The following is a 22070-nucleotide window of genomic DNA, read 5'->3' as shown; positions in this document are numbered from 1 at the left end:
CAGAGCTTTTGGTTTGGGCAGGTTGTATTCCTGCCTCCAGTGTGGGAACTGGGGGCAGAGCAGCAGTGCTGCTGGAATACAAACATCCGTGTTCATTCACCTTTGTCACAGCACCAGGAAAACAACTGCTAGAAAGGGCAGAGCTAAGGTGTAGGGCCATTTCTCCAGGCATCTGGGGGGCAGAAAAACAAACAATGGAGATCTGGAGCCTGAGAAGAGCTCCTGGATATGCTAGGACTGCTGGAGCTGGCTGCAGGCTGGGAAAATCAGCATCAAGTTGAGGCCTTTATATTGGAGCTACTTGAAAACTTCCCTCACAGGAGCAGTCCCAGGGGATTCATCAGGGTCTGATGCTGGTGGCTGAAGAGCTCGGCTGAGAGGCTGCATAGGGACACTTCTCCACCACTGGCTTTGCTGTTTGTCACAGCTTTGACCATTCAGAAGGACAAGACTGAGTCTTCATGCTGGGAAGTCAGGAAGTCCCTGTTCTCCTCTGCTTAGTCTTTCCAACAGCCTGGGGATGGAGTTGATGGAAGCTGTATCCAAATATGGTCCCAAGAGATCATTCATGGCTGTGGAAATGGCCTTTTCAAGAGAGCCTTGTCTTTTCTGTGATGATGCTTCTTTCCTCTCCTCTCTGGCAGCCAGGGAGGCTGGAATTGGCATAATGTGTCCACAGTGAGACTGATGGGTGAGGTGGGGTACAGCACACATCCAGAAGTTTCCCTTCACCATCACATTCCTGGGTGCATGTTCCTGGGAACACGATGGCCCTCGGTGACATTGGAGCGGCACAGCTTCCCAGTTTCCTCTGGCCCCTGCAGGGCATCTAGGTGCTTGACTCTTACCAGTGTCCATAGCAGCCTAGCTGTGGCAATCCCACATGTTTGTGCTTTTCCTCAAAAATAAGCAGTGTCAGTTGGTGCCATTGGTGCTGGGCTCTGCCCACTGCAGGGACTTGGAGCGGTCCAGAGCAGGCTGGGTCCCAGTGTGCACTTTGACCTAGGCCTGAAGGAGGGAACATGTTTGGGCGTGGACTGCAAGTGCCGAAATCCTGCAGCAGGGAGGCTTGCTGCTTGTGGCAGAACCACGTCTTCATTGCCTTGCTGTGATTGTCTGTCCAACTTGTCTTGTTGTCCTGCCACCTGGGTTCAGGGCAGGTACAGTGCTAGTGCAAAGCCGCTGCCGCTCTCCATCATGTCCCACCCATGCTGCCAAGTCTGTGCTAAAGGCCCAGCAAGTATTTATGTTCTGGGCAGGCCCAAAGTGAGGGATGGCTTCTTTGCTACCCTGCAACCCAATAGCTGGATAGTGCTGGTCCAGATGCAATGATGGTTAGCTAAAATATGTCCCAGTCGCACACTTGTGACCTGCCTGCTGAGTCAGGCGCCTGTGGATGGTTCTGTCCTGCTTGCTCTTTGCCAGTCTCTACTCTGTGCCATGAAATGAGCCACTGGTACAGCCATGGGGGTGTCAGAAATCCTCATTTAAAAGCCTATCAAGTTGCTGTTTCTGGTTCTTCCTGTTAGTCCAGGCTCTTTGAGGAAGAGCCAGGTCTTCAGCAGAGCTTGGATTTGAGACTGGAGCTTGGTCGTGCACAGGAGAGATGCCCTGATGCAAGGATCAGGTCCTGTGTCCCCCAAGGAGGGATACCTGGTGGGTTGTGGAGCTGGCTGTCCTCATGAATGCCACCCTCATCCTGCAGTTACCTCTGGTGGTTCCCTGTGTGCATTCTCACTTGGCACTATTGGTGCTGGACCCCTGCATTGTCATGAGTCATCATGCCCCAGGAGGCAGCATGTGGAGGACAAACCACTGAGGGCTAAACAGGAGTGGGAGAGCAGGAGCTGTGCTGGATGGTGGCTTGGGCAGATGGAGAGAGGCCAATCCCAAATTCATCAGTGTTTCCCAAGCTGCTCTTGGCATAGGGCTTAGGTCAGCACTGGGCTGCAGTGCTGTGAAGATAAGGAAAGTGGAGGCTGGGAGACGCCTTCCTCATGGGAGTTGCATCACCATCCTGAAGTAGTGTCAGGAGCTCCCTTAAAATAAAATCCTCAGTGCCTTAGTGGGAGAAAATTAGGAGGTCAGAGAGTAAAGGGGACCCCAGGGTACAAAGCAGAGGAAGACAGCCCTTTCTCAACCCTCCATGGTTACACATGGGTAGTTGCACAAGAGAGCTGCATGGACTCTGTTGTAGGAAAGGAGCCAGCCCGGCAGAGATGCAGCAAGTGTGATCAGAGTGTGGTGAGTCCTTTGGACCCTGGCCAGGGACCAGGCACTGTGCCCATGGCGGGCAGTGCCAGCCTCATCTGTGCCACTCCCAGTGCCATTATGTCAAGATGCAATTCACAGCAAAGCATTGCCAGCAGAGAGCGTGTTTTGCCAAAGATATGGTAAGCAGTGGATGGGGAAAGAGCATGCCACCCCTTTAGGATGGCAGTGATTTGGAACAGGTGGGACAGAGGATGGGGGGAAAAGGTGACTGGACTGTACCAGGTGAAATAGGACACCCACAGTGGGGCAGATGTGTCCTGTTGGGCTACGGCGTAGGGAGACCAGGGAGTGTGCAGATGCACTGGCAGGATAACCATGGGCTAAGGACAGGCTTCCAGGGAAGCTGTGCTGAAGGAGGAGGCTGGCACCTGGCTGGGTGAAAGGGCTCTGGAGTATAGGAGCAGAGAGCAAGAGGGTGTCCATATATCTTGGGGTTTGGCAGTGAAGGCACAAGAGAGCCTAACATTGGTGGGAGGCAGCTCTGGACATGCAGCAGAGGTGGGTGTATCTGCCAGCAGAGAGGCCATAGAGGACAGGTCAGCAGTGTGGAGTGGGCAGCAAGATCAAGGTAAAACCAGAGCAAAATAGCTATGAAAGTGTTAGGGGAACATCTCCTGTCTCAGATGGAACACCTGCCCTCAGGTCTTACCCAGTGGTCTCTGGTAGCAGATACATAGAGGTAGGGCACAATATAGAATGAGATTCAAGTAGACCTTCTGGCAACTGTAATGCCTTGGAAAACGTAGAAGCTCAGCTGGTTTAGTATCCTTTCCATTCCCTTTTCCTCAGAGCTCAAACACAGACTGGCCATGCCAGGTTGTTGTCGTTATACTGTAGAATGTGCCCTGAGAGCTGGGGTGTTGCAGTGGGCATGTTGGATTGGGGTGCATCCCAAGTACTACCATGGGTCAAAGGATACTCCTAGCAGAGAAATGTTTCACACCCATGAGAGCTAAGAGCAGGGCCAGTTGGTGTGGCCAAGGGAACTAGATTTGAGTGCATCTGGACTAGACTGGGTGGAGGCTTGGCAGGTTGTGTGGCAATGTAAGCCATGAGTGGAGGACACCTACCCCCATATACCTCCCATAGACCTCATAGGTTTTTTCTACAAAATAAATTCACATCTGAAAACTTAAATTTTAAAAAATAGCATAGTCTGGAAGGACTGTTATCGTAGTTGGATAATCTGAAGGCAGGTACTTGGGATTATTTTCCAATTTAATACTTAAGTTTTATGTTCCAGAATAGCTTGCTGGTCTTCAGCTGGTTGTTTTGGGTGCCATGTTTTCTGCTGAGCCTTGAGAAGCGTAGGTTGTGTCCTATGTCAGTGCTGCTGATACCAGACAGATTATAGTATCAGGAACTCGTTTCATCTCGTTGTTCTGCTCTTCATGATTTAGAAATTTATTATGTGAATAACAACAATGTTTTTCTGTTTCAGCAAGGAGGATCCCCAGGAAAAAATAACTTGCTCATATAACTGATTGGGGAATGTTTAGGGACTCTCATTTTTTGCCTTGTTAGGGACTTGTTAGGAATTGTTAGGGACTAACAATTTGGTATTTAGGTAGATGTAGAAGGTACCTTAGTAAATATAATTCCTAAATAATTGTGTGTATTCGTATCTTTCTTCTTTTAGGGAAACTCCTATCCACTGGCAGCCTCTGCCAGGTACAAAAGCAGCCATGTTGGTCAAAGTGAACAGTTTGAGGCAGATGCAGAGCTTGTCAAACAGTTCTCTTCAGCTGCAGGGTGCTTCAAAGCCCAACAGTCCAAAATCTCTTCTCAAACCAGCTATATATGCTCAGCCTCAATCCACATCCCAGAGCCCTGGAGCCACAAAGCAAATGTCTGCTGGAGAAACAAAGCGGTCTATGCAGATCAAAAAGACAGAGAGTGGTGGGTTTTGTCTGGTGCTGATGAATGGTCCTACTTCTCAAACACCTCCAAGGAGCCAAACAGGAACCCCCCAGCCTTCATCCCCCACATACGCCTCTCCTGCACCTATATACGATGAGCCATCTTTAGAGTTGCCAATTTATGACGAACCACCAGTAGATATGGACACTGAAAGCATTTGTGTGAGTGGGATGTCTCCCCAAAGGTCACCGAGCAATAGCTTAAAAAAGCAGCTGCAACCAACCAAATTATTGCAGCATCCCGATATGCAACAGCAACAAGCTGCAAAGAAGCACGCAAGAAATCCCTCTTCCACTGAATACAGCCCAGCTGGCAGAGAATATATAAAACACATGGTCAATGTTGACCAGTCTGTCAAACTCTCCCACTCTTCTGCTGCAACAACTGATACCTCCACTAAACTGCCTGGTCAGCTTGCTTCAAAGGACAGCTTCAAGCAGTCTTGGAGGATCTTGGAAGCCAATGTCCTCAAGAACATGGAACTCCACCACAGTCGGCAAAACAACGTGCAGACTCAGGAGTACCCAACTGGTATAAGCCATCAGGATTCTGGTTATTCAACTGGCCCTTCTCCAAGCTTGAGAAAAAGAAAAGGAAGGAGGCAAGGAACAGGTCAAGCAAGACCTGGCTCTGTGGGTAGCAGCAGTGAGCTCACAGCTCTGAATGATAAAGTGATCGCTGAGATGCGTGCTGTGGTGGGCAGGTCAGCAGTTTGCAAAGCCAGCCTGGATGCTGAGAGCCTGGAGAACGGTGTCCCGTTCTCCCCAGCAGAGAGCAACAAGGTCAGGTTTCAGTCTGATCACTCGAAAAAATGCATCAGCCGGAGCTCCAGCGATGATGTCTCAGCCAGCAACAGGTCTCTGTACAGACAGGACCTGGAGATTAGGGAATCCTTTCCCAGCAAATTGGCTGCTCCACAGGACACAATGAGGCAGAAGAGAACTTTTGAGAAAATAGATTCTTTAGAAAAGAATGTGACCAGCCAGACAAGCTTGGCTTCATCAGGCGCTGCATGCCATTCTTCACAGGTACCTCCCCATCTGTGCCATGTTAATTTTTTTTTTCTTTGCTAGACTCATCATGCAGAGCCTGCTCTTGGTGGGGCGTTTCGTTCCAGGGGTGTGCTGTAGCCAAGACACATCTGTTTCTGCAGAATAGCAAACAGTTCATAAAGCTTCACAGCTTTGCAGGTAGAAACCCTATTTCAGGCCAATGGTTTAAGAGGAAGGAGAATTGTGGGATGGGGCTCATGTGCAGCAAGCCCTCAGCACTGGCAGTAGCTCTGCTCTGTTATTTGAGTAAATGTGCTTGTCTGATCATGTTACTGTCACTCATGTCTTTGTGGATAACACTTCCCTCATACATACTTTTGTCATTGGAATGGTCTGAGTTGGTGGGTATGGGACACAGGCATCAGGATTTGCGTAGTCACATGACAGCATTCTTTCTCTCTCTCTTCTTTTTCTAATGGCTCTTCATATGCTAGTCTCCCTCCCAGTTCCTGAACATGGAATAACAACATTTAGAAAATTGGTGTCAGTGGCTCTGGCATCTTGTTGGAAATAGGTCTTTTAAAGCTCACTAGTGTGCCTGCAAAAAGGGAGTAGTTTTTCTCTCTAACACAGTGCTTCTGCAGGATTTAGTTTGCTATCTTTTTTCCTATTTGGATTCAAAGGAACCTCCTGCTTCCTGGTTTTAGTTCAGATTTACGCTCTTTTGCATCCCCTGAAGCTTTTGTCCTTTTTATCTTTGCTCACTCTTCCGGTTATTTTGCTCCTATTTTGAACAGCCAGTCTCTGCATCAATTTGATGGGGCAGAGCTGATAACCATCCTACATGCTGAAAAATGGCTTGTTATTTTTTTCTGTTTTTTCTCCTGTTTGCTGGTATACAGTTTTTCATGAAGAAACTTGGGAAAGCTCCCTGACTATTCCAGATTGCTCCAGCAGACCTGAAAGCCAGGCTGGCACCTCTCTGCTCTATCAGATTTATCTGTATGTGTTCTCTGTACTGCCATTTTGGATCAATAAGTGCCTTGCTTTCATCTGAAACCTTTTGGAAAACTGTTTGAACATTTCTAACTTTTCAGGCACAGAAACACATCAAGTTTACATTACTTACATTTTACTATTAATATTTTAGCAATTTCATTTCACAGCCTCTTTAGACTTGGTAGGAAACTGTTCTCCAGTCTTCTGGCTGTGTTATACCCTGTCACATTGACAGGGAGAGCTGAAAGTTGATTATGCACAAGAGATGGTAGGTTGGCAGTAGGCTGTAAATGGCCTGGGAAGCGAAGAAAAATAATTCATATGTGGTAATATGGAGAAGCACATGATGAAAGGAGACGGATGTTGTAGTAAAGGCAAAAAGAGTTGATAAATAAAAAAAAATATTCACAGAAATACTCAAAAGTCCAAGTAAGGAGGGGAGGAAGTTGCAGAAAATACAGCAGCAAAATTATTGCCTCACCTGAAAATAGCTTCAAGTGGCTTGAGTGAGCAGTGGTGGCCTGTGCTAGGTTTGCATGATAGAGAGGAAAACCCGGAGACAAGGAAACACAGTATCAAAGGAGGGTGGGTGGAAGTTCTGGGACAGGCTGAGCAGAGGTGGCTGTGTACTGTCAATAGAAATATAACAACTGTGGAGTTATGTGAATGAGATATGAGAGAGAAACCTCAGAGAGAGCAGAGAAGAGAACCTGGAGTCTCCTGACCCTCAAGATAGTATAAGGAGGTGACCCCTCAGGAGGAACATGCTGAAGGAGCAGGTAAGGTGATAGGAGAAACAACAACTCCAGGCAGTTAAGGTGGTTTAAAGGAGACAGAGGATATGGAGATGGCAGAGAACTGCAGGCAGGGATTTTTAGTAAGTGTGTTGGGTGAATTCAGAGAGGGTGAGGAGTTAGAGGAGTAACTCAAGGGATAAAAAGAAGAAAATGAAAAGCCAGGAGAAATTATTGTGCTCCAGGCTGGCAATGAGGGGTGGAATGTGATATGTGCTAATCCCGTCATCCACATGCAGGGACATGTGGGGTGTGAGATAGGAAAGGGCTGGACTGCAGAAACCTCTGTCATGAATTCAATTACATGAATGTCATCATGAATTCAGGAGTTCCTCTGTACTAAGAAGGAAGCACTGTCTTGCTCTAAACTTCTAAGAACCAATATACATTTTGGGGTTAACTGTAGACCAGTGTTCTGTCGTCCTCCTGGGGTCCTGGAGCTCCATAGGAACTGAGGGGTAAGGAGTGCAGAGATATTTGGTTCCTCAGTGTATGCTTGGTGCCACAGAGCTACGCTGCTGCTCTGGAAATCAGCTCACCTCCTACCTGTTCCTGTAAACTCTGGGACACTCAGCCCTGTTGCGCCATGTCCCAGCGCTTCCCCTAGGGACAGCATTAGTGTGTGGCTGTGCCAGCCAGGCTCTTGCAGAACTACAAGTGTCATTCACCAATTCTGCACCAAGTCAGGTTTGTACAGACTGATCACTGTGCGGTTGCTGGTAGCTTCATATCTCACTGTGGATAAATTTCCTAGCTGGATAAGGAGTCACCTAGGCTGCTTTTAACATGTCTGTTCTTCTTTGCAGCCTGGGAGCATAGAGCTGGAGCCCAAGCAGGAGGGCAGCAGCCAGCGTGGTGGCTGTGTGGGACACCATTTCTCTTACAACACCCTACGGAAGCCCATCTCCCAGAGCAGCATGGCAGATTGGGCTTCCAAAAACCTTAATATGCACACACAAGGCATCTTCCGACGAAGGATCTCCATCTCCAACATGCTGTCCTGGAATGGCGGCTCCATCAAAAAGCCAATGCTTATCACTAGCAACCGGACCATCAAAAAAGAGGCATGTGAGATGTTCAAACTGGTGCAGAGCTACATGGGAGATCGTCAGACTCGCATGGACCGCAATCATGTGGCATTGGTCACGGTCACCAAGTGCTGGAGCATGCAAGGGTTGCGGGATGAGCTCTACATACAGTTGATCCGGCAGACAACAGATAACACGTGCTACAGAAGCCTGGCATGGGGCTGGGAACTGATGGCCATCAGTCTGGCCTTTTTCTCTCCATCACCCAAATTTCAGTCTTACCTGGAAGGTTACATTTATCGCCACCTTGACAGTGATGAAAAGAGTAAGTGCCTCATGCACCTCCTCTGTGTGCAGCAGCATCTTGGTTGGTTGTGCCACATCATCATGGTTGTCTGGGTTTCAAAAGTACGGGTAGTCCCCAGCTAGTGCTGTGGGCTCTGTCAGTGAGAGCGCAGTGTGTTGTTTGAGTTCACCTTTCATTGGTGGGATGGAGCTGCCACCAGCTTGTGTCTGGCAAAGAAATGTGAGCCCCACACTGCTCACCTCACCCATCAGCACTGAAATGAGCTGATGTCAACCTGCCAAAGGCAGAGTTTTTCTGGGTTCTCTGATGACATTATTTACTTCTAAGTTCCTTGAAGCCAGCAATTAAAAAAAAAAAGGCATTATTAGTATCTAACTTTTTAAGAGAGCCATTGCAAACACTGCGAACAGGCCTTGGCTGTTTGGGGATCCTGAGGAACGCAGACTTTTAGTGTGAAGAGATGCAATTTATCTGTCTTTCAGAAGTTTGGGGACCACCCCAGCTTATATTTTGTTATTACCCCAACTTTAAATTGCTGCTTTAAATTGCAGGGGGAGGGGTAGGATGTGAAGAAAAGAAAAGACGCAAAGTGCCAGGCTGGAGAGTATTAACTGATATTTATTTGGTTATTTGTCACTATTTCAGCTGCACTCACTGTTTCTTGCCCAATCTCAGGCCAGAAACCAGAGCACCTATTTTCCCCTTGATCTCTGGGGACTTGAAGCTGTGTTTGAAGCCCTCCCAAGTCACAGGAGTTCTACCTCAGCACCCCTCTGCCCCTGCTCCTGTGAGTGGGGCAGCAGAGGTTGGACCAAGGGACAAGTGCTACATGGGCAATATTGATCATTATGATTTTATGATTGTAGCCTTAATGTGGGATTTCTTCACTGAAGTGCCAGGTGTGAAGCACTAGTTTGGGTTTTATAAAGATCCTCGGCCCTTGTCACTTCTGTCCAAAACCATCTCCTCCAGTTGTGCTTTGCCCAGAATGCAGGCAGCAAAGAGGTGTACTCTGAGATACTGAGGTGATTCTTTTCCTGGTATTTAGGCAGCAAGTTCATTTAGGTATGAACTTTTCAACTGTTTGGCCATTTGGAGAAGCTGAGTGATATTCTGAGCTCCTCATTCAGGTTCTTTGGGAGCTGGCTGTGGTGCGGGACCTTTCCTCAGGCAGAACTTCTTATGCTGGAGTCAGGCTGGCTGCCACATCTAAGGGCAGTTCTGGATTTTGGTATTTTAGTATACCGCATTATTAATCCAGACCTTCTTCTTTCAGTTGCCCAGCACATCAAGGATCTGAAAAACAAGAAGATCACAAAATCTAGGAAAAAGAGGAAACAAAACACAGAGGATGAAGGTAGGGAAAGGCACGGGGAGCCAAGAGAGAGGTCTTCACTGACTTCAGGCAGGCACTGCTGAGCTCTGCTGAAAATCAGACATTTCTTTAAGTACAGAGACTTGGATTTGGGAAAATGTACTGGGGGGTGCTGGTGTGCAAGGTTAACCATGCTCCAGACCAGAGCATGGATCAGCAGCATGAGTGGCAGCTGGGTTGCATTTGGGACGGGTAGGGGCCCTTTCAGTCACAGCTGTGCAAATTGTGTGAGGGATTTTAAGTCAGATGCAGACCTAGGGCTGTAATTAACTGATCTGTGCATGCCATGGAGTTTCCTGGAGCATATTCTGATGCTAGAAGCCGTACGAGCCAGTGCATTGAAAAGAACCTGTCTCACTTGTATTAATTGATTTTGTAAATTGCTGCCTAACCCAAGGCTCTTCTGGGAAGGTGCTGGTACCTGGTATAGGACACTGCCTTTCTTTCTCCAGAACTGGCTTCCCTTGCCCACAGTTTCTGAGCTCTGCAGCCCAGGGCTTGCCCTGGCATCTGTGCGGAATGAACAAAAGCTCACACATTGCTCTGGACTCAGTTTAATTGCTGGCTGCAGGATAACACTTCATCTGGATAAAGTCTTACTAGACAAAGTCCATTCAATACATTTTTATGTTGCTTTCAGGGAGCTTGAGTTAACCCTGTCAGTTCCTCTCAGGCAGCAGTTTATATCAAATGGCTTCAGCGTTTTTAATCTGTGAGAGCTGGAGTCCAGAATCCAGCTTCCTGCATCCTGAGCCCTCCTTGACACCAGCAGACATCTGCTCTTTGTAGTGGCTTCCCTGTGTCATTGCTGTGTCACCCTGTGTCGTGAGGCAGCTGCAAGTCAGGGCAAGGACTGAGGACAGCTGTGAGTTAAAGCTCCTGCACTAACAGTGTTCATTTCTCTGTCTCTGGTGGGATTCAGAGCAGAGATCTATCTGCCCCAGAAGGATTATATTTCTGGTAGGAATATGTGGTTGGTTTTTTTTCCTGTTCAGGCCCAGGAGAGTTCAGGCCATTCTGAGGCTTTGAAAATTCATTTTGCTTGTGCTCAGAGGAACTAAGACATCTTTATGAGACAACTCCATGGAGATTGTTCTGTTCAGCAGAGTGTGCTGCCTGTGGACGGATCAGGCTGTTCTGTGCAGTTACGTGTCTAAATTGCATGTGCTGGAGGTATGCTTAGGAAAACAGATGTAGTTTTTACCTAAAAATAAACATTAAAAAAAAAAAAAAAAGTAAAACACAACAACAACATAACCCCACACACAAAAAAACCCACAACAAAAAACAACCCGAAACCCACAAACATCAGCAGTTAGACTCTTTGTAGGTCCCTTCCAGCTCAGGATTTTCTATGTTGTCTCTGATACATATTTATACATATATATGAAATGTTATTAAAAAGGCATGCCAGGATAACTTTATAAAGTTTCCAGAAGGAAGCACTTGAAAGTCAGCTGTGCCTGTGTGGTCTCAGCTGAGGCTCTGGTGACAGGTCACACACACCTTTCATAGAATCATGGAATCATTAAAGTTGGAAAAGTCTTCTAAAGTAATCGAGTCCAACTGTTCCCGCAGCACTGCCAAGACCACCACTAAACCATGTACCCAGGTGCCACATCCATACATTTTCTTAATACTTCCAGGGATGGAGGCTCCACCACTGCCCTGGGCAGCCTGTGTTCCGATGCCTAATTACTCTTGCAATGAAGAAATTCTCTTTTATATCCCATCTAAATGTCCCCTGGCACAGCTTGAAGCTGTTCCCTCTTGTCTGTCTTCTGGCCCAGGAGACTGCTCTGGCAGGGACCAGGCTATGAGTTGTTCTGCAGGCATTAAGCAGAAGAGGCAGCAGGGCTGGCAGCTTGCTCAAAACAGCTTTTTCACAGTGACTTGATAACTCTTGAGGACTTTCCTTGGAGACTGACCTCAGAATTGCCCCTGAAGTAAGGGGAAATCTTCCAGGAACATGCCAGCTTCTTTCTGCTCCTGGCTGAAAGGTCAGGTTTTCCCCTGAAACACCTGCTTCTGTTTCACCAGCCCTGCTTTCCAGATGTGTGAAGGGTGGGTGGGATGCACCTGAAGCTGCAAGGCTGTTGTGAGAAGTTTCTAAGTGCTCTGAAATATTAAGATCCTTATGGATGGTGTAGCAGCAATTTAACAGAGAAATCCATAAGGAAATCAAATGTAGTGATTTCCATCAGAACTGAATAGAAGATAAGTAGGAATCTATGTAAGTCTTTCAGTGAAAAGTTGAGTGGAAGCAGTGGTTCCCCACACATGCACACATACTCCCTTCAGTCCTGAAGCTCATAGGTGAGTAAACATTTACCATCTGACATACAACCAAAAAAAGAATTCTGAAGTTTCCCACACTTAACCTCTGCAGTCTTCATCTTCTAGCTTAATTCTCTGTGAGTAAATGAAATATGATTGTGGTGCAAGGTCTTCTCATGCATGAATAACCTGTTAGCAGGCAGAAGAATAATGGTAGGAATAAATGCTGTGTTTTCAGAAGGAGGATTGTCTGCTGATCCTACAGGAATATAAGCTGATCTTTGGGTTTAAACAAGGGGACAAATCATGAGCTGACAGCTCAGTGTTGATACAAAATTATTCAGGGCTATAAAAATGAAAGATGCAGAGGGATCTGGCAAGGGCAACGAGCAGAGCAATCAAGCAGCAGAGAATATTGTGTCACCAAAAGCAAAGTTTTTTTACATGGGGAAGAGGTCCCTGACTGCAAGTGCAGGGGGAGGCCCCAGCTGAGCCATTCTGAGGATGGAAAGACATTTTCCAGCTTGTGTATGAATTTCCAGAAACACATACATGTTGCTGGGAAGTTGTCAGAAACCAAAAGAAGGGATCAGGACCTTGTAGGAAAGGGACAGAGAGCAAAGCAGCACTTGGCTGTAGTTGTGCTGTGCCCTCTCTATATGTCCTGCCCAGAATCCCTCCAAAGCTGATGAGTGTGACAGGGAAGGTGACATGCAAGCTGGATGTGGAGGAGGCAAGAGGGGAGACTGTCAATGGGATGAAAGAAACTTAAGGTTACATAAAGAAAGCAAGAAGAAAATTTCTCACTGTGCACCATAGCAGCAGGACTGAAAGCTATCTAGTTTTGGTGTTGGGCAGCAGGCTAAGGAATGCTCTGTCCTGAAGCACAGAATGGAATCCTCAAGGGTCAGCAAAGCAGGGTGGTATGCAGGTTCAGAGCATAAAGCGGTTTAGAAAGAAATGGCACAAATTCAAAGAAGGGAAATCTGTCTGTTGATGGTTAATGGTCCAGGTACAAGACTGCCTTAGGGTACTGCGCACCTGCTGTTAGCTGAGAGTTTTTCGAAGGAGGATACTCATTTTTAAGACATACTGTATCTGTTTCTTATCTTGGTGCAGGTGCAGGCTGTTGGCCTGTCTGACTGATGAACATGGCATTTCCCCTAGAGGGAATGGTGATCGAGAAGCATTGTTGTGATGTAGAAGAAAGCACTGGTGGTGTGAGAAAGAGGAGCTAAAGCAGTGCTGTAAAATGGGGGAGCCTGGGCAGATCTAAGCCAGGAGAGCAGCACTTCTGGTGCTAAGCCCAAGTGACCTGCTCAGGAGCACCTAACCCAGTGCTATAGACTATAATGGGATGGGATCCTGATTTGAAAGCTTGCTCTGGTTGTGCCAGGCTGAGATCCAAGAGGCTCTGGTAGATTGGAGGAAAATCCAGACAACAGCTTCTCTAGGGCTAAAATACATATTCTGTGGCCATGTCCTATCTCCATACTGTTTGCTGCATTTTTAAGACTTTTTTTTCATGAAAGCATTCAAGTCTGTTCCAGAAGGTATATTCCTGCATGTGTCCTGTCTGGATTTTGACTTTTTCTAAAAGGCGATATTCTTTAAGATGCTGCTCACATGTGTTTTTAGGCTGTCATATGGAGAAAAATTTTCCTTTGAAAATTATTTTTCACTGTGTGGGCTGTTAGTAGTTGTCTGCTCCTGAACTCCTCAAGCTACCGTGATACTATAGGGAATAGCAGATCATCTTTGATTTCTCAGATTCATGATGTACTCACAGAAGTGGAATTGCCTTCAGGATTATCCTGTTCCAGGTGGTGCAGACAAAGCTGCCCAGTCCTGCACCAAGAGGTGGGAGCTGGAGGGAATACCTGGTCCATGTTTGGAGATGTCAGTGTGTGTGATGAGCTTAGTACTGGGAGTCAGTCTCTAGCTGAGCATTTTTAAAGCAGCAGATGGTTGGGACAGGTTGCTGGTTTGGAAAACTGAGGCTAAAGCTAAATTCTACTCCTCTCCCTCGTGTTCCTTGCTGCAGCATAGCATGTACCTCCTGGCCTCTACATGTCTCTGTCTCCATATTTTCTGTCCCATTCTACACATGCCCTGGAGCCAGGAGCACTTGTGTTGGAGCAGATGGCTTCTACTCTGGAGTAGGGAGGCTGCTTGAGAGCCATTGGTCTGTGCCCTCTGGGGTGAGTGCTGCTCACCCTGTTCCTCAGGGCTCCTGCATCTTTTTTGGCTATTCAGGTTTATGGGCAGTGACTCCTCCATCCTTTTGTGCATGCAGCAAGTTTATTTTTCAGTTGCTTCAAATTTGATCAGCTTCATGTGTGACCCGAACAGGCCCCATTGGGTCAGAGGCTGCAGCATGGTTGTCATGGGAGCAGGAAACCTCACTAGAGAAAGTGCTGGATGTAGGTTTTTTAGGCTTTTCCTGGGACCAGGGAGCTTCCTGGGAAAGTACAAAACAGACTCTAAGCTAATGGACTGCTGCCTGTGCATCAGCTATGCATAATCTGCAAGACACTGGTTCCTTTTACAAACATGTTAAGCTTTTAGGGTGATTATGTGTTTCATGGTCTAATTACAGTGTGAAAAAATATTTCTTATTATTAGTTTTGAATGTGCTGTCTCCTGCAAAATTGCTGGGATGCAGAGACACAGTCCAGCTTCTTTCCCTTCCCCTCTGAGAAAGGGGACACCTCACTTTGGGGTGTGTCTCACATTGGACAGCAGAAAGTAACCTGGGATAGTGAAGCATCACAGGGCAGCTTACTTGGTTTGTTTCCTTTTAGTCCTTAGATATTCCCAGTGTAAATCATGCCTAGGATTAGCAGGATTTTCACTTACAGTGAATATATTGCTTTAGATATTCCCTAGAGAGAAATTCCTGAAACTGGCTTTCCTTCCCATTGCCTGTGGGAGATGGGAATGCTGTTGTACCTCCTCTGGCATGACTCCAGTGGTGTGGAGCGGCTTTGCTCCAGTTGTGAGGCAGATTGATGGAGGCAGGAGGTGCTTGTTTCATTGAGAGGAGCCAAGGACAGTGGCTTATCTGCTGGCTGAGATGACAACACATCTCCCACCTCTAGAAATTGTTCTGCTTGTGAAGAGTTTGTCCTCCTCTGCATTGAGAGGATTTGAAGACCTCCAAGCTGCCAGCCAGCATACCTAAGCTATAGGGTGTGTGAAAGGCTGATGTGAAATGCACAGCATCTGACCAGAATGTAGACTTCGACAGCCACAAATATTTGAACTGTTCTGCAAGCTTTGGGCCTGGCAGGAAATAGGGCAGTTCTGTTCACTGCTTTCAGTGAGCAGTTTTGGGTTTTACTTGAACAAGAACAAAAGACCAGTGGTTTTGGAAAAACTCTCTCAGCAATCAGTGCTCCTCTGTCACTGCAAACATTTCTCTTGGTGTCATGGGGAAATTTTAGCTCTGAGGATTATGGCTGCACTTGCCTCCAGAGTTCACTGAATCAAGCACAAGCAGAGCAGGTGCTCTTCTGGAGGGCAGCAGATTTTGAGGTGCAGTTCCCAAGCTTTGGTGTGTCCCATTTTCCTTGTCTCGCAGAGTGTGCCTGAGCTGCATGGTACAAGCTTGGGAGAACGCTGCAGGCAGGAACGTGAGGAAGCCTTCTGCAGGTCTTTGGGAAGATAAGATCCCATCACCCCCTCACACCTCTTCTGGTGTTCTTAGGGAACTGTTGGTGCTGTCTCTCTGTCCCCACACAGCTTTCTCTTCTGTTCCCCTCTCACTAGCAAAGGAACTGAAGTTCTTGAATAATAAGCAATTGTTTTAAAACACCTTGAAACCTTCTCTGACAGAAGGCTGACTGTGTGCTCTGTGACTGTGCTCTGGCAGGATGTAATTACCTGGCCCTATCTCCATGAGGCATTTAACCCTGGCTGTGCCTACCAAGCCAGGACCCAGGCATGTGTATGTGCCCAGGCTGCAAATGCTGAATGGGTGCCATGTGTGGAGTCAGGATGGGGCAGGTGCACTCCAGGTACAAGAGGTGGAGATCTGCAGGAGCTGGGATGGGAGGTGCAGAGCTGTGAGTCTTCACTCAGGAGATGAATCTTTTTAAGCCCAAGCACTGGCTTGCACTGACACTGCCTGGCACAGGACTGGGAGGCTTCAGGGTGCTCAGTGTGAGTTTTGGAAGTCCTGCCCTGCTGCAGTGGGCTGTGCATTGATGGGGTTGCTTGTGCCAGAATGAGCTGCTGTGCTGGAGCTCTCCGAAGGGCTTCAGTGTGGGGGTGCATGGTGCTGTGGGCTGACCACTCATTTCCTCTTTCCCACCAGGTCTGCCCATTAGCACCTATGCCAAGTACTGCTACCGGAAACTGCAGAAAGTAGCCATCACTGGAGGCAAAAAGGTGAGCAGCTGCTCTGGCTGCAGGGCCTGGGGGCTGCCAGGGGGACTCTGGTGGTCACCATTGATTCAGTGATGGGAAATGGAGGTAGAGAGAGGGAGGCTTGCTTGGAGTACATCTCCCTATGCATGTGTGGGAGAGGGCTGCCCTCCACATCCTGCCATCCTCCTGGCAGATAGCAGTGCCTGCTGTGCTGGCATCTGCACAGCTGACTTCTTCCTGACCTCAGGGACAAAGACAAACCCAACACATACCTGTCTCCAGGGTAAAGCGAGCTGTCTGTGCAGGGAATACCCATAATTTTGTTTTTTGAGGTGAGGGAAGAGTCCCCCTTTACACTGAGGGCTTATACGGGCTGGATCATGCATCTGGTTCACTGCAGAGTTGTTCATTCCCAGTTTAAACAGTCATACAGCAGAGATGTCTGGTGCAGAGGAGAGTCTGTGCTGTGTTATCTGAAAATCTTCCTTTATTCCCTCTGCACAGTTCTGCATGTGGCCCTGAAAGCTGGTAGATGGCTTCAACCTCTCAGTTCTAGGTCTCTGAGCAAGACCTGGTCATTGGGGTGGTTTTTGGGGTTTTTTTCGCAATTCCTCTGGGGCCTTCCTGCCACCTGAACTTGGCGTAGTGAACAAATTAGCTGAAATAATTGAGAGAGGTGAAGGTTTCTGGCATCCTGGGGAGGCAGGACAGTAAACCTCCAAACACACATTGCACACAACTGCAGCCCTAGCTACTGACCCTCAGATGGCTCAGTGGGAGCTTCCCCCTGTTGTGGTCTCCACTTGGCCACAGGATCACTGCTGAAGGCCACCATGCTGAGCAGCCTGTCACCCCTGTGACAGCTCTATGCTTTTCGAACTGCTGCTACAGGACATTCAAAACCCCTTTCAGGTGGCGGTATGTGTCAGAAGCAACAAGTACCAATGCCCACTTTTCAGATTTTAGCACCTCTGAGAGCAAAGCTTTCCTTGGAGTTGGAAATATCTGGAATTCTCCTCTCCAAAGGACTGTTTTTCACCTGTCCAGTGGCTAAGAACACACCTGATGCTGGGCTGGGGTATAGGTGCTCTCTGCTGACCTCATCACAGCCAGGGCTGGGCCCAAGCTCTCCAAAGTGGTCTCCTCTGCTCCTCCTGGGCCTGATGAACCACCTGGGATTTTAGGCAGCAGAACAAGAACCATGCTGCCAGGAGGCTGATGAGGTGACCATATGCAGGGTCAGCCTTCTCTGTCCTGGTCACTCACTGTCCCCATCCCCAGGTCACTCTTTCTCTGTGGGCTAGCTGTGGCATTGCTGCACTAAGCTTTCCTCTATCCTCAGGGCCTCCGAAAACCAACAGTGGAAGAGATAATGCATGCCAGGAATGCCATCCTCACGCCATCGCTCTTTGGCAGCTCTCTGGAGGAAATCATGCTGCGGCAGCAGGACAAGTACCCAGGGAACAAGCTGCCCTGGGTGCAGACACAGCTATCACAGCAGGTCCTGGCCCTGGGAGGGGAACAGACTGAGGGGATTTTCAGGTGAGCTTTTGGGATGCTGTGCTACTTTTGAGCCACACTCATGTCAGTCCTCAAAGCCAAGGAGTCAAGATTGACTTCTACATGCTTCCTCTTCACTAAGAAGCACTACACTGTGGGCTGGATAAAATCTGACTTTCCCCAGGTTCAGCAATCACCCCTTGAAGTACCAGTAGCCAGTTTGCTTGTGCTAGCACAAAGGGGACTGGTGTAGGTATGACTTAACTACATCATTCAAGTCATGTTAACTTATGACTTATGTTATGACTTAACTACATAAGTTAAGCTTCCTGGGAACAGCTCATCTCTAGGCACAGCAATGAGCTTTCATCAGATTTGGCAGTGGTGGTTGGCCAGTGTAGGGGAAGGAGGAGCTCCGGCGTCCTGGCAGAGCATCTCATCTAATGCAGCACATCAGCCTTGGTGTTGTACAAGACACAAGGAGTCAAGAGAGACACAGAATCTGTGTGATGAATATGGGGGATTCTGGTTTGGGTTTGGGGTTTTTTTGTTGGTTTCCTTTTGTGTGGTTTTGTTTTGCATTTAAGATTCGAAGTAGTTTTTTAGTAGCTAAACTTGATTTAGGATAACCATTAAAAGGCTCAACTTTGCTATGTGAGGGTAAATTTTTGGTTAGATAGATATATGTGTGTGTATACACACACACACACGTATACATATGTATATGCACATATACATATACATATACATGTAGCCAGAGGTGCTGCTCATCTTTGGTCTGAACATGCTGCAAAGAAGTCTGGTTATAGAAAATAATCACTCCTGAGGACAGTGATAATTGGTATTTGAGCTAGTGAGAACTCCCACTTCAAGACAGTATGTAAAAATACGCACCCCCTTCTCTCTGAGCAATTGCTCCTGTAGCTGCCACTGGTGCCTGAGGCCTTCTCCCTGCTTTCTTCTCCCTGAGGCCCCAGAAACAGCTTTGGAGCCATGTTTGGCTGGCCACCTGCCCCACCAAGCACATTGCCTGGCTTACTCTCAAAAGGACTTTTTCTGTGTCTCTGCAGGATACCTGGTGACATAGATGAAGTCAATGCATTGAAATTACAGGTGGATCAGTGGAAAATCCCGAACAGTCTCAGTGACCCCAACATACCAGGTATAGGAATGTGGCAGGTGTGTTGCTGCAGCCTCAGGCTTGGTGCCGTGCAGAGGGGCCCGTACAGGAGCAGCTCTGTGGGTGTGCTGCTGCCTGGGAATGTGTACACAAGCTGTCTGCGCTGACTGGGGTTTTGTTACTGTCTTTTCACTGCCTTTCCAAACACTGCCCATAGAGGAAACACTGGTAGTGGGGAGGAACCTCTGCCTCTGATGCAGTAAGGCTGTGCAAGCTGGGCAGAGTGGTGGGAGTCCTTCAGGTCTCATTGCCCTCTTCTTTAAGCAGCCCCAGAGCTGCTTCCAGGAGGAGCAGGTGAGTAGCAGCCAGTATTTCTCACTAACTGGTCAGTTTGGGTGCCTGAGCATTTTCAGATCCAAGACTGAATTAAGGCGAAGCAGCACAAGCACAGAAATCCCTTCTCTGCCATCTCTCTCACTGTCAAGTTTGCCCTTGAAGGGGGTGGGGAAGTGACTGGAGCTGTTCTCATGCACCTGCTTTCTGCCCAGCCTCTCTCCTCAAGCTCTGGTATCGGGAGCTGGAGGAGCCTGTGATCCCACAGCAGTTCTACAAAGAGTGTATCAGCAACTATGAGAACCCTGATGCTGCCGTGGCTGTGGTGCAGCTTTTGCCAGAGCTCAACAGACTGGTGCTGTGTTACCTCATACACTTCCTGCAGGTAGGCAGCCCCAACAGTCCTGCACTGGGGTCAGGAGCTCTTCCCTGTGGATGTGTGGCATCCTGGGGCATCCTGTGACAGACCTGGGGCACTGTCCTTAAGGCAGGCTTTATGTCTGCTCTCCTTGTGCCTTTTCTTGGGGCATGTTTTTAGACTTTTCTTCCCCTTTTCCCTACATCTGAATGTGTTCTTGCTATCTGCAGATCTTTGCTCAGCCATCAAATGTGGGCAGAACAAAGATGGATGTGAATAACCTGGCCATGGTGATGGCCCCCAACTGCCTGCGCTGCCAGTCTGACGACCCTCGCATTATCTTTGAGAACACACGCAAAGAAATGTCTTTTCTCCGCATGCTGATAGTGCACTTGGACACGAGCTTCGTCAAAGGGCTGGTTTGAGCCACTGGCCTCAGGAAGCAAAACATTGCTCTGGGGAGCTGCTAGATATCTTAAGTCTTCTCTCCATATAGGTTTCTTCCATTGACCTTGCTGTTGTCATGTCCTGGGTTAGCCCTTTGAGCATCTCCCAATATATGATCACGAGGACTGGACATTTCTGGAAGGCTTAGTTCTATCAGCACTAGGAAATCCTTGGGCATGCTAGGTCAGTTTAGCAGTTCATGGCCTTTCAATGTGTGTCAGAGAGGGGCAATCCTCTTCCTGAGAGCCACAAGATTGGTTGCTCAGTGAAAGGGCTGTGACATGTATGAGGAACTGCTACATGGTGTAGTGAGACTCTCCATTTCCCTTCTGGAGGCAGAGTTGGCTTCAGGTAGGAGAATAGTGCTCCTGTGCTGTGGTATGAATTGGTCCTAAGGAAGATGCTGCTTCATCAGGAGTAATCCTACTACTGTCAGGGCAGCCTGGTTTGCCTCTGCAGAGTGTTGGCTGGAGGTGTCAGGGTTGTTCTGACATCCCACAATGCTGTTGTTAGAGGGCTGTGAAGGTGTGGAGGTTCGAGAACTGTAGAGCTGTGCAGCAACATGTGAGGCCAGCCCTATGCCGAGTACACACCCACACCATGGTGCAGGGTGCAACAGGAAGCCCACACACACCTGACAACAAACAGGTAGACGACCACTTTGGCATCCTCTTAATGAGGGCCATATCTTCTGGAGCAGTGACCGCGGTGGTCTTGCATGTTCTTTTTGCTACAGACAGCATGAGCTGACACCAGCTTTGCTGAGGAGCAGCTGAGCCCATGCTCAGAACAGCCTTCACAGCTCCAGCTCCCTTCCTGGTACCACACCTTCCCAGACCACCCTGCCAGGAATACCCTTTTGACCCATGCTTCTGGCTCAGCCCAGGTCGAAAGGAAGGCCTCAACAGTCAGAAGTGCTCCTGCGCTCAGGTACGCCCTCCCAGGCAGAGCAGTAACAGTCCTGTGTGCTTGAGAAATGCTGGTACTTCCTGTATAACTGGTACCTATGCTCTTCCTTTGAGGTGCTTTCCTTGCTGGAGGCAGGTCTGCTGCAAAAAGGTGTGTTTTGGGATTATTGATGCAGTGCTAAGTCTGTCAGTATCATGCAAGGTTGCATTTGTGTTTCTGCATCCCCCTTCCTTTCCAGTGGGGACCTGGGATCATCCTCTGCAGTAGACTGCAGTGAGAGGCTGAGCCCTGCCAACAGTGAGGTTTAGAGTTGATGCCTGAATCAGTACCAGTGTGGGCATGAGGTGCCATGTGCAAAGAGTGCCCCAAGCCTGTTGGCTTGCTTGGGGCTCTGTCTGAGAGGGTTCCCAGAGCTCATGTGCAGATGAGTTTGAATGAACTCCAGAACAAGAATTCAGTTTGTGCCCAGCTGAATAAAGGTTTTATGTACAGATGATTCTGTGGTCCTCTGGGCCAGGAAATCTTGCTCTCTTGTCAAGATTAGCTCTGTCAAACTTGCCCATGAAATGTGCCAGCATCTGTTTTACGTACACACCCAGCTCCATGCTTTGATGCTGCTCAGCTTGCTCTGTCCTTCTGCAGTGCTGAGCAACTTGTTCTTGAGATGTGGAGCTACTGCCCTAAAAGTGTAGAGATGGGCAGAGGTTACCAGCTCTGATATGCTGTCCTGAGATTTGAATTGCTGAACAGGCTCGGGCTGTCCTGTTCCCTGCCAAGGGCTGGACCAGCCACGTTGCATCTGCCCTCCTCTTTGGGCTGCAGCTGTCTGTGTCTAGGCTTTGTCTGCAGCCACTGCAGAGGTGATCCATGTACTCCTTGCACTCAGCTTGGCAGCCAGTCAAACCATAGGCATTTGCTGCTCATAAAAGTGAATGCTTCTGGCCGGGGTTGTAAAACATGCTCATAAAGGACACTGGATGTTATTGTTTTTGCCAACAGATTTGTAAATACTAATCAGTAAAGTAGCCTTTCCTCTCTTCTAATAGTAATAAATACAATTTCTCTG

At 48.1% G+C, this 22070-nt stretch overlaps 1 protein-coding gene across 1 annotated transcript in view; it reads left to right on the top strand.

The window, feature by feature from the left end:
* The window catches only part of LOC136368360 (rho GTPase-activating protein 39-like), a 55248-nt gene extending 33178 nt beyond the window's left edge, over positions 1-22070 (top strand). The window contains exons 3-10 of the mRNA XM_066330513.1: positions 3914-5222; positions 7786-8332; positions 9591-9671; positions 16285-16358; positions 17680-17879; positions 18908-18999; positions 19506-19675; positions 19879-22070. Of these exons, the coding sequence (XP_066186610.1) occupies positions 3914-5222; positions 7786-8332; positions 9591-9671; positions 16285-16358; positions 17680-17879; positions 18908-18999; positions 19506-19675; positions 19879-20073 (2668 nt within the window). The 3' untranslated portion in view covers positions 20074-22070. The remainder of the gene's footprint in view (positions 1-3913; positions 5223-7785; positions 8333-9590; positions 9672-16284; positions 16359-17679; positions 17880-18907; positions 19000-19505; positions 19676-19878) is intronic.

The sequence above is a fragment of the Sylvia atricapilla genome, chromosome 16 (genome assembly GCF_009819655.1).
Source record: "Sylvia atricapilla isolate bSylAtr1 chromosome 16, bSylAtr1.pri, whole genome shotgun sequence".
In the NCBI taxonomy this organism is placed as follows: domain Eukaryota; kingdom Metazoa; phylum Chordata; class Aves; order Passeriformes; family Sylviidae; genus Sylvia; species Sylvia atricapilla.
Note: the sequence above shows the minus strand (reverse complement) of the source record. Positions and strands in the feature narration are given on the sequence as shown.